General features: G+C 31.4%; 1 protein-coding gene across 1 annotated transcript; it reads right to left on the minus strand.

Moving 5' to 3' along the window:
- Positions 1–8,874: 8,874 nt before the first annotated feature.
- LOC143045627 (uncharacterized) lies at positions 8,875–11,143 on the minus strand. The gene has a single exon (XM_076218294.1). It carries the CDS (start codon positions 10,765–10,767, stop codon positions 9,319–9,321), a length of 1,449 nt encoding a protein of 482 aa, XP_076074409.1. The 5' UTR covers positions 10,768–11,143; the 3' UTR covers positions 8,875–9,318.
- Positions 11,144–13,348: the final 2,205 nt, after the last annotated feature.

Genomic DNA, 13,348 nt, shown 5'->3' on the forward strand with positions numbered 1-13,348 from the left:
TTTGGTTCTTAAATATAAATTGACATTAGTAAATATTTCATAATTGTAATATAACGTGAGTAATACCACGTTTTAGTGAAAATTATGTGAATAAAGTCTGTTAATGGGTTGGACAATTGAAATTGTGTCAGTTAAGAGTTATTTAGCCACGAAAATAGTTGTGCTACCTTTATATTTTCCCATTGAAAATGTTAAAAATGAGATGTTCTTGAGTAAAAAAAAATATTGTAAGGGTTCCGCGGAACCCAGTGTCTCGCGTACTTTTGCTGTAAATCGCAGGCTCAACAAAAATGAGGAAAAAAATCAATAAAAATATTCCTCTTGATACTATTTTATGATTGTAAGAAGCTTCTGTCCAAGTTTAGTAAAAATTTAGGATAGTGAATGAATCTAATAAATGTTTTGAAAACTTTAACTGCAGACTGTATGTAATGTTAACTGGAAGAAAATCTAAGTCCATTTAAAAGAAAAATACAGAATAAATGGAGTTATCTTTTTACAATATTTACTTCTGGATACTAACGTATGATCATAAATAAGCTTCTGTCCAAGTTTGGTACAAACCCAGGATAGTTTAAGAAAGTTATTAAATTTTTAAAAACTTTAACCACAGAGTGAATGTAATGTTTCCCCGCAGAAAAACTAAGTCCATTCAAAAGTAAAATACGGAAAAAATGGATTTACTTAATTACAAAATTTACTTCTCGATACTATCTTATGATCATAAACAAACTTCTGTCCATGTTTGGTACAAACTAAGGATAGTTTAAGAAAGTTATTAAAACTTTAAAAACTTTAACCACAGAGTGAATGTAATGTTTCCCCGCAGAACAAACTAAGTCCATGATTTATAAGTAAAATACGGAAAAAATGGAATTTTATTTTTACAAAATTTACTTCTGGATACTATCTTAATATGATCATAATCAAGCTTCTGTCCAAGGTTGTTAGAAATCCAGTATAGTTCAAGAAAGTTATTAAAATTTCAAAAACAAAGTGAATATTTGTGGACGCCGCCGACGACGACAACACCGACGACGACGGAATGTAGGATCGCTTAGTCTCGCTTTTTCGACTAAAGTCGAAGGCTCGACAAAAAATAATAATACGATGCAACACTATCCTTCCAGTAAAAGCATTTTTATTTCGACTTTCTTTGCATTTTACTCAAGAGTGTGTCACTTCAATATAGCGTGATCTGGGTTGGTCGCTGGAATATGCATGAATTTATTATTAACGATTTCAATCAGCCTTAATTTTTGTGTCTGCTCAAAGTAGCATGTTCTCAAATCCGATTGAACGTGTCTTTCTAATACAACACAGGGTACATATATAACGTGTTGTCGTTTTCATATGCACATGACATTTGTCACTGGACGTTTAGGTGGTACCCAACACTACAGGGAGATAACTCTGTAAAGTCAGTGATGCGTTTTAAACTCTGTAAAGTCAGTGATACGTTTTAAACTCTGTAAAGTCAGTGATACGTTTTAATTACGTTGTGTTGTAAAGGGAATAATAAGCTTCTCGAAGATCAAAATTGGTGTTTGTCAAACTGCTATATAACCAGTTAATTTTTCTGACAAAACGGTTGGTTCAAATTTTTTGAAATTTCTATATTTCTGTTAAAGGTTCAAATTAAATACTTTGTCGAAATTTTATCCAAATTAAACGAACCACATTGATTTTAGTGAAAGTGTTCGGTACCACCTTAATCCTAATTCCTCAGCCTCATCCAATTGTTGTTTTTTCTTATATTACTTAATCATCTGTTGTTTACAAATCATTCTAAAGAAGTAAATGGAAAGGAGCGAATGCAGCTACATTTGGTTGTATTAAAATTTAATTCATTTTATTCCGTTTAGTTCCTTTTCTACATATGTGCAGAGGAGAACTGCAGGTGTCCACATGTAAACGTCAAGCATTTGTCACCAATATGAGTACATCGCAATCCGTTACTGTTTCAACACCCAGGGGGGTTTCATGTCTTTATTCTTAAACAATTTGTTTTCTTCTCTTTTTTAGCAATGCATCACTCTCTACTGTCCTTATCTTTTATTTTGTATTCTGTATCTCCATCCAGATTCTCGTGTATACCATGAGGGTACGGATTGGGGGGTGTTGTTTATTTCTGTATTCTTTAAATGGTTATGTTACTTTTCTCTACATTTTATTTATCTTACCCATTATTCTTTCTCTATTCTTTATATTTAGGCATCCCAATATACTGATGTTTAGTTACATTACGACGTTAATCTCTGATTTATATACTGGTTACCAAAGTAGATGACAAATTGGTGTCATTCATGACAATTAAACAGAATCCACATGATATATGCGACCATTCTCGGATAAAATCAATTTTACTTTAATTTAACACTTTTTGAAATCATTTTTATCAATTTTCAATATCCATTGCCTACATTGTTATTGTTCATGTGTTTTGTTCCGTATATTTTATATTCCATTGCTCATGTTTTGTTTCCGTATATATTTTATGTTCCATTGCTCAAGTGTTGTTTCCGTATATTTTAGCCGCTCGTCTTGAGCCTACCAAATGAACATGCACCATAAAGTAATAAAATTATACTTTTATTGTCATTCATAACTCTTAACAGACTAATTAACAGACCGGGTTTTATACATCCGACCCATTAACAGACCAGGTTTTTAATAAAGATTGATTTATGTCACCAAAATACAGATTTTCGTGTAGATTTTTCACAAAATGATACCAATTTGGTTAACACTCAAAATGCCTGTCTTTTTTCGATGTTCAAAATAGTGCATGCAAGTAAATTCAACCCAAGTGTCATTTTGTGTACATTTTGTGTGTGTAAAATGTGTATAAATTTACTGATGAGTAATTTGCCTTTTCATTTTATAGATCGTACATAGAAGCTAGAAAAATAATAATTACACCACTGGATTCAGTACATTGAATAGTTTTGTCAGACATAAATATTTTTTATGATAAACATATATTTAAAAGGTTATACAATGAAACATTCTGAGTTTTCAATGATTTTCTCGATAACACCTGATTAACAGACTTTAGCCAACCCGATTAACAGACCCACTGCCGATATAGCCGCATACTCAATATAGATTAACCGACCAATCTCTCGGTTAGCCGAGTGTCGGCCGTGTACTAGTGTATACAAAGCAAGGCCAAACAATTCCTGATCGTTGGGTTTTGGCAACTTTTTTTTCAAATGAAAAGCGAACTGAATAGTTTGGTGTGTGGTTGCAAGTTATTTTATAAGATTATACATTTTTTACCAATCCTGAAAACTTTATTTCTTTAGTAAATCATTACGCATGCTAAATGATTTATTGATATACTTCACAGTTATTATTTGATGATGGACAATGTGTTTTTCAACATTTACTTGTGTGAACAGGATGCGAGATTATGTCAGAGACTAAAAATAAGTTGAAATTGAAACAGCATTATTTGTAAATTTTCTTTGCAATTAAATTTTTTTCAAACATAGATCATGTAGGTGCGCAATTATTTGTCAAGGACTAATGATAAATATAAATGTAAACGGATAAATATGCGTAGGTTCCAAATTACGTAATCCCTTGATTTCGTGCTAAATATGGATATTGTTTATTTAGGTATATTTTTGGCATATTCAAATCAAAATATACTTTCAAAACTATACGATGATTTTAATTACTTTTTAATAAAAAAAAAAATGATGAATTTAAAGATCATCATTAAATATGAATTAAGTGTAGCGTGATTAGTAAGAGTTAAGACTAAAAAATATTGCTGCGTGTTTAAGGAAAATGTAAATATATATTAAGGAAAGTTCAACTAGCTCTTAATATTATCATCAGAGTTATAAGTTCCTGCCTAAATGTGTTTTCTAAATTTCAACTGACTATTATGATTTGACTTGTAATTCACGCTTATCCAATTCGTTTCAAGGTATTTCATACCAATTATATATATATATATCATTTTACTTCAATATATTGTAAAACTGAATGAGAAATGTTTAAAAACTGGGGAAAACTGACGATTTTTTTTTTCTGTATAATAAACTTTGTCAGCTGTCTTTTGAATTTGACTACAAAATGTAGCATCGATGTTTGGAGCCTTGAAACAAGATTATTAACTATGGTTACCTTACATAATGTATTCCTTGATAATTTGATACAAAAGAAAGTATGAAACTATGGTGGCAAATAACTTGAAAAAAGAAATTTACTCTAAAAAGGCTCATAGTTTGGAAGCAGGGTAAACATGTATTCGATTATACAGGAAGGTTGTAAATGTAGCAATAGCTGTTGGTTGGATGCTGCAATTAAAGAACAAAAAAAACCATTGATGCAAACAGTCCATGCATCAGCAGAGGTATCAACAACGTAGTATTAATAACTATCACGGAATCAGAGAGAAATGTCGCATAATTGATAAATTGCTGTCGTTGAAAAACCAAGGTTAATGCCTATATGATCGATATAACTTCGATAATAAGTACCGAGTGGGAATATTTAAATTAATCAAATAATGATACTGTGTATGTCTACAGCACAACCGGTATGTCTCCCGCACAACCGATACAAGAAGTAAATTAGAACAAATGAAACGAAGGCTGATAATTTGTTCTTTTGATTCTTCAATAATCTAATTAAGTTCACATCATTTTTCAAATCGGTACAAGCCATCATATGTAGTTAAAACTAACCTTTTAGTCCGAGACACATGATTTATTGTTAAGTTAGACTTCTTGGCTTTTGAATAGCTTTGCGTTACTGCGAGTACTAACAGATCTGTGCTTTATGTCGAATGTGTTTTGTTAGGTTTATATGTCCGTTCGTCCGTTCGTCTGTCCCGCTTCAGGTTAAAGTTTTTGGCCAAGGTAGCTTTTGATGAAGTTGAAGTCCAATCAACTTGAAACTTAGTACACATGTTCCTTATAATATGATCTTTCTAATTTTAATGCCAAATTAGAGATATCCCACCATTTTCTACGGAAGCGTATTAGCGCCACACATTTTTTTTTTTTTTTTTTTTTTTTTTCTTCCTATGTTTGCGTTATAACATAGTCATATTAAAATTGAAAGATCAAAAATAATGTCATACAATTGTGAAACCTCCAAGTTAAATAGACAAAATGATCTTTCTGCTTTAAAATGAATTATTAATAAGGAAACATTTTTTTTAAATCTCAGAATATGATCAAGATTCTTTGATAGAAAGTCATTGAATTTTCATTTCAATATAATGAAGTATTTTTAAGATGCTTGGGTAGCAATTTAAATAGAGAGAACATAATTTTATTAATAAAACATCTTCATTCTATACATTTATTGCCAAAGGGTAGCTTGTTTGAATCTAACCTACTTTACACAGTTCTCAAACGAGAGCTTACTTTGGAAGTATATTTATATTCGGTTATAGCTATATTAGCAGGGTTGATTTTTTTCTTAGGTATAACCTCAATTTACTCAATTTTCTTTGTAATATATATACTAGTAGTAACTTGGATATCGTTTTTGGGGACCTTTATAGTTTGTTGTTCAGTGTGAGCCAATGCTCCGTGTTGAAGACCGTAATTCGGCCTATGATGGTTTACTTTTACGAACAGTGACTTAGATGGAGAGTTTTCTTATTGCCACTCATACCACATCTTCTTATATTATTCATCTCATTATTAGTCATTGATATGATCTAATTATTCAAGCAGTTTACTTTGCAATTACTACAAAGGTGATAAATTTCGTTATATACAGCCTCCTCCATTAATGAATACTGTTTCCTTTGAATCTTAAATAAGAAATAAGATAAAACAAATGTTTGCGTTATAACGCAAAGGTTTGCGTTATATCGCAAAGGTTTGCGTTATAACGCAAAAGGTACGCAAAAGGTTTGCAAGGTTTGCGTTATAACGCAAACCTTGCAAACCTTTTGCGTAATAACGCAAAGGTTTGCATTATATCGCAAAGGTTTGCGTTATAACGCAAAGTTTGGGTTATAACGCAAAAGGTTTGCAAGGTTTGCGTTATAACGCAAACCTTTGCGTTAAACGCAAACCTTTTGCGTTATAACACAAACCTTGCAAACCTTTTGCGTAATAACGCAAACCTTTGCGTTATAACGCAAACCTTTGCGATATAACGCAAACCTTTGCGTTATAACGCAAACATTTGTTTTATCTTATTTCTTATTTAAGATTCAAAGGAAACAGTAGTTATTAATGGAGGAGGCTGTATATAATGAAATTTATCACCTTTGTAGTAATTGCAAAGTAAACTGCTTGAATAATTAGATCATATCAATGACTAATAATGAGCAGAATAATATAAGAAGATGTGGTATGAGTGGCAATAAGAAAACTCTCTATCTAAGTCACTATTCGTAAAAGTAAACCATCATAGGACGAATTACGGTCTTCAACACGGAGCATTGGCTCACACTGAACAACAAACTATAAAGGTCCCCAAAAACGATATCCAAGTTACTACTAGTATATATATTACAAAGAAAATTGAGTAAATTGAGGTTATACCTAAGAAAAAAATCAACCCTGCTAATATAGCTATAACCGAATATAAATATACTTCCAAAGTAAGCTCTCGTTTGAGAACTGTGTAAAGTAGGTTAGATTCAAACAAGCTACCCTTTGGCAATAAATGTATAGAATGAAGATGTTTTATTAATAAAATTATGTTCTCTCTATTTAAATTGCTACCCAAGCATCTTAAAAATACTTCATTATATTGAAATGAAAATTCAATGACTTTCTATCAAAGAATCTTGATCATATTCTGAGATTTAAAAAAATGTTTCCTTATTTGAAATTCATTTTAAAGCAGAAAGATCATTTTGTCTATTTGACTTGGAGGTTTCACAATTGTATGACATTATTTTTTATCTTTCAATTTTAATATGACTATATACTAAACTATATCTATTTTCTTGTTAAATTATATACTTTTCTGATGCACAAATCAGTCTTAATTTATGTATAATTGCACTTCAATTATTCCATTATTCCTATGCATATTTATTATAATGATTTGGCCTTGTATGTATGTTTCTTTTTTTATCTACTAGTAAATCACATCCGAAATGAATGACAGACGGACATAATATATACAAAACTTAATGAATAATTGAAATCAAGATATTTGCGTTATAACGCAAAGGTTTGCGTTGTAACGCAAAGGTTTGCGTTATATCGCAAAGGTTTGCGTTAAACGCAAAGGTTTGTGTTACAACGCAAACATAGGAAGAAAAATTTAAAAAAAAATGTGTGGCGCTAATACGCTTAATTCCGTAATTTTCACTGTCCATTGAACATAGAAAATGATAGTACCGATGGGGCATCCGTGTACTAGGGACACATTCTTGTTTCACATAATTCAATCATCATTACAAATATCTTAAAAATAAATACCTAAAATTGAAAAAGGAAATGGGGAATGTGTCAAAGCGACAACAACCCGACCATAGAGCAGAAAACAGCCGAAGACCACCAATGGGTCTTCCATGTAGCGAGAAACTCCTGCACCCGTAGGCGTCCTTCAGCTGGCGCCTTAAAAATATGTATACTAGTACAGTGATAATGGACGTCATACTAAACATGACTTTTGAGTGTGTGTGTTCAAACAAGGATGTATCATTTCATCATTTCAATTTAAAGCAAAAACTGAAATATTCTGTAGGTATAACTACATATGAGCATTTCAATCCACCTAATACTACATTTTAAGCTAGGGAAAATAAAAACCTACACAGATATGTTAATGGGGATACAAAAATATATATAAATATGAAAAAATAAATATCCGACAATATACGTATATTGTATAAAACCTTATCAAGATTTTTATTAAAGTCTGCATTTCGTATTTGTTGTTAAGATATGTTTGAAAGTCCCTTTATCTTCGTATTTTGACTGAATATATTTCATTTACTTTTTTGAAGGGTAGGAATAAAATTAAAGAAAATGATAGAATAAAAGCGGGGAAATATATTTAACCACATCGTTATTTATAAACTATTTTACTAATAAGAAAATGTTACAAGCCCTAATTTGAATCTTTGACATGATAGCTTGATTTTGTTGTACGGTAAAAAGAAAATGAGAAAAAAAATATTGAAAACGGAAAAAAAGCGGAGGATATCATTCATCTACATCGTTATTTATTTTGTTTTGACTAATTAGAAAATGTTACGAACCCTAATTTGTATCTTTGACATAGCTTGAGTAGAGTTTGTAATTTTCAGGTGTCGTTTTCTCATTTGATTAACTCCCACTTAGACGAGTTTTGCTTAGTACGTAAAGTACATGTAGACTTTTCGAAAGTTAAGTAGTTAATTATGACTCTTACTTGTTATGACTGTACTTTATCGGGAAATTGTATATAAAATTAGTTTTAACAACAAACTGTACGTTTTATCAATTACAGTTTTTTTTTTTTAAGTTGGGTTTTTTGTTAGATTAATTTGTATGTTTAAATATTTTTGTCAGTTGTTTTTGCGTGCGTGTCTGTCAGAAATGTTTATACAGTTTTGTCTGCTTGGTCCAATTATTTTCACATGTAACAATTATGTTTAGGGTAGCTTATAAAAATGAGGAGATATGGTATGATTGCCAATGAGACTATCCAAACTATCCACCAAAATCAAATGAGGTGGATGTAAGCACTTGTATGCAACCATGCTGCGTTCATCGATGAAAAACCCATACCGTAAAGTCGGCAATAAAATGCCCCGACATACAAAAAATATGAAACAATTCAATTGCGAAAACTAATTGCATTTCGAATTATGGTTAACTGAACTATGATAAATCTATTTTTAATTTCTAATACTAGGTTAAATAAAGTGCTGACTAGATCTACTCCTCCATTTAGAAAAGAGAGAGTATAAGGTACTTTTACATCAAAATAAATGTGAAATACAAATAAACAATTATGAATCAAATTTCTTAGGTTTTATTGTTGTTCTTCCTCCTGAGGGTTGCAGAATATTCCTTAAATGCATTAAAAATAATGACAAAACAACACTTGTGCAATCTTCTTATTTCGCATCTAATAGTCAATATATAAAAAATAAACATTGGCATTGATATTTAAATACAATTCTGATTGCATTAAAATGCATCTTAACCTTGTATAAAGGTTACACTAGTGAGCAGTAAAAATTATCTTATTAAATCCATGACATTGGTAAAGAGGTTAAAAATGCATAGGTTAAACAACAGTTGCTAGGGAAGGACATGCCATGCCAAGATATGTTTTGCTAAGCAGAGATAACCTTTATTACAGGTCTGTTTGTAATATGATATTATTTTAACAGCACTTGAATATCTTTCGTACTTCAGATCTGAATTTTTCATCAAGAAATCCATATATTATAGGGTTGGCCATATTGTTTATGAAATATGTCCTTAAAAGGAAGTTGCAAATTAGAAGTTTATTATTTGTCATGTTCTCCCAAAATTTTTCATTGAGACCATTCAAAATTGATATTACTAAATATGGCAAAAAACTGATTACGAAGACTACAGTAATAAGAGACAGCATCCCGGTTATGCGCAAAGAACGTCTCTGCTTCTTTGAAAATTTGTTTGTCATTCGTATTCCTTCGCGTACAAATTTTGATTTTCGCTCAAGAGTTGAAGTGAACGATTCTGAACTGCTTTCTTCCGAAATTGATTTTCCTGAGAAAAAGCTTGCCCGAAAACTCTTTCTAAAACTTGACCGTTTGCTTTCAGGCCATTTTAGCCTTAAACTTGATCGTCTTATATCCATCCGCGTTTCAGTTTTCTTGCCCAGATCTTTCCGAAGCTTGGGAGAATTTATTAAAATATTAGAATATTCATCAAAGGTATTACTATCATTCACCTGAAGCTTAGTTGGCTGTTTTGTTTTATTAGTAAATGATGTTTCGATCACTTTTTCACATTGTGATTGCTTTGAATTTTCAGAGGCTTGTCTTCCGTTTTTAGATTGAGCTTTGTTTCCTTGAAATGTCCCTTTTCGCCATACTTTTATACCAATGCGAGTGTACAAAACAGTCAGTGTACTTGTTGAACCAACAAATAAAACAATAGTCACCACATCATATATTAAAGGAAATATGCTATCACTGAAATCATTCGATATGTAACATTCATAACCGGTTATATTAGATACACCAGTATCGAATGAAGCAACACCGTAAACGAATAGTATCGGCGTAGACAGTACGAACGCACCTATAATACACCCAGTGCATATTGCTTTTGTTCCAATGTCAGAAATTTGTTTTTCAAAAGGAAGACATATCTTTCTGTACCTTTCTATTGATATTAGAACCAATATAAATGTAGACGCATGTATTGTTGACGATAGAAGAAAGTAGAGAACTTTACAAGGTACGTCCCAAACAAACAAGTACGGAAAGTTCATATCGATCACATGGAAAGGCATTCCAAACAAGCATGTGATCAAATCTAATATGGCGAGACACAATATAAAAGCTCGAGAACTTGATCTTCGAAATCTAAATTTGTAAACATATAGAACTATAAGATTCCCAATGATTCCTGCTGACATAAGGATGAAAACATACACAATAACAGGCAGAAGAACCGCAGCCTCGTTGTCGTTCAAATTTTGTAAGATCGATGCCTTGGTCTCATTGATATTTCTTGTCATATTGTTGATATATGTGTCACTGATATTTCTTGTCACATTGTTGATATATGTGTCACTGATATTTCTTATCACATTGTTGATGTATGTTAAATTAGACATGTTTGTCAACACACACTATACCATTGATGATAATATCTGTGTATTGTAGAATCGGATGCATCATATTACATGTCTAAGATAGCCTCTCTTTGTGTTAATATGTTTCGCTTTTCACTTGACATTATTTCTGGAGTTCTTTCGGTTGAGTGATGGCCTGGGAGTGTTCAGCATGGAATAAAATCTTTCATGCAGTTTGATCGCAGCTGGTCTGTACTTTTTCGAGTCCCATACAGTTGCTTATTTTCCAACAATTAAACCACTCCAGTATATAAATAATCCATACTTATCAATCTAGATTTATCACCTATCCTTAAGAAATTGGTTAATTATAACACACCTTATTTATCAGAGTATAAATTGGTTAATATATAGAATGTATAAATGAAAATTGTCAGTTATGTAAAACAAATGTACAAAATGTGACGTTTGTCTACTTAAAATTGAACTTAATTCAGGATATCACTTTTTGACATCACGTCATCTTCAGATTAAGAAAAAATAACTTTAACTGTCGTTAAACCGGATAAATATTATAAAATATCTTGTTCTGTCATTTTAAGATCCGTCTACATCGTATGAAACGTTCACTAGAAATAGGTTATTCATTTTTCCCAATTTCCACCCGACTTGGCACTAACTATACATATCTACATGTATGTAAAAACTTTATAAAGACAATTTTTTGTTAATTTGTATATCTATATGTATCTTCGGTTTTTTTTTTCATTATCTATATTACTTAAATGTGATTTAAAAGAGATAAGTAGATAGCAATGTGTTTTTTTTTTTTTTTTTTTTTTTTTTTAATTGAAGAATAAGGTTCCAGATGCCGCTTGGACGGCTTCAACATTATTTGAGCTTGATGCTACTTCATGTGTCATGAGTACTTACCATGAAGTTGTCCACAAACAAATAGTCAGATGTACATGCAAGACGTTCTTTCGCATTAGCAGATTTGAGGGTTATCGTCCGTCTTTGAACTGTGAAATTTCTTGATTATCCCACTTGTATGGCTCAAGATGATTTTTTTTTCAAAAAAAATATTGAAATGGTATAGAAAACCTAGGGGGTTCATCCTTTAAAAAACAGCTGAACGTTTTCATCACATACTGTTAGTAAATATAAATCAAACTTCTCAATAATCAAAATTACTACCAAACTGCGGACCATATGAGTATTAGAACCATACGCGTATGTGTATGTTACGGACCATATGAGTATTTGGACCATACGCGTATGGTCATGGCCGTATGGGTATATACTCATAATGGTCCGACCGCACGCGTATGGTTTGTGTAATTAATAAGTTTACAATTAATACTTTTATTTAACTTTTCATAAAGTACGGCTCTGCTACTTGTCACGTCATCAAAAAAAACGATACCAAAGGTCATTTTATTATATTATGAATATAAAAAGATTAACTAAATAAAAATATGCAATATCACGCATTTTATTATACACATGTTATACCTAATTATCGATTTGTTATTACGCTTTTAAAAAGGGCAACATGTCAACCTTGGAAGACATTCTCCAAAATTTCTTAAAAGAACCGTTATGGAATTATCAAGACTTCGTCATCACTGCACGAAGCTGCTAAGAAGGTTAACTTTTCACTCGAAAGCAAAAAGTGTATTTACAATTAAAGGATCGTGCACAACCAAGACGAGCTAATGTAGAAAAGTTATGGTACGGCGACCACACGGTAGGTATATAGTGTCCGGCTAGGATCGTGGTTTTTCGAGTGATTTAATCGGGCTTTTTCGAGTGTGACCACTTTTTTTCGAGTGAATATGATCAAAAATGTAAACAAACAGACTTCTTTTCTAACTAGACGTGATATAGAAGCTTGAGTTTGATAAACAAGGTTGTACATGATATGTTATAGCGTTTGAGATATAAAGATAGTATCATTCTGACATTGCTTTTCGTTTAAAAAGTTAAATTTAACCTTAAAATGCTTTTATTCCAAAATACCGAACAAAGCCATTTTCTTACACATACCAATGCAAATGTCGACGGAAATGCATACATGGAATCTTTACATCCTTACATATACAGACACTTTACAAAAACAATTGTTATTGCATTGAAAACGACATTTCGAGAGTAAATTCAGTTTTTCATGTCCGGGTTTTTTCGAGAGCAGTCCGGGCTTTTCCGAGCGTGTCCTTTTTTTATCGAGTGATTATACACATTTCTTATAGCTAAAAAAATAATGTGTTCACGTTTAAAAACTATAAAATAAAGGCTCAAATTAAGTACTTTCAATGCACATGGTGTATCAACACTTGTATTTTATCATGAAACAAGTATCGTTCATTTGTATATATTCTTTTTCTCACATCTTATAAATTGTATGTACAGTATATCCGTGATATCAACAATCTAATGTGAGTGTTCCGGTAATATAAGTATTTGGACCTCATGGGATGAATATTACTGAACAGCAAAATTTCGACTTGGAAGATATCTTCAAAAAATGTCTTAATGAACTGTTAAACAAGTGTTCAACTGTTTTACTAACTGACAAAAAAAAATCGATATGATAAAAAGTCTAATAATTGATGCTAGAGAC

The sequence above is a fragment of the Mytilus galloprovincialis genome, chromosome 1 (assembly GCF_965363235.1).
Source record: "Mytilus galloprovincialis chromosome 1, xbMytGall1.hap1.1, whole genome shotgun sequence".
NCBI lineage: Eukaryota > Metazoa > Mollusca > Bivalvia > Mytilida > Mytilidae > Mytilus > Mytilus galloprovincialis.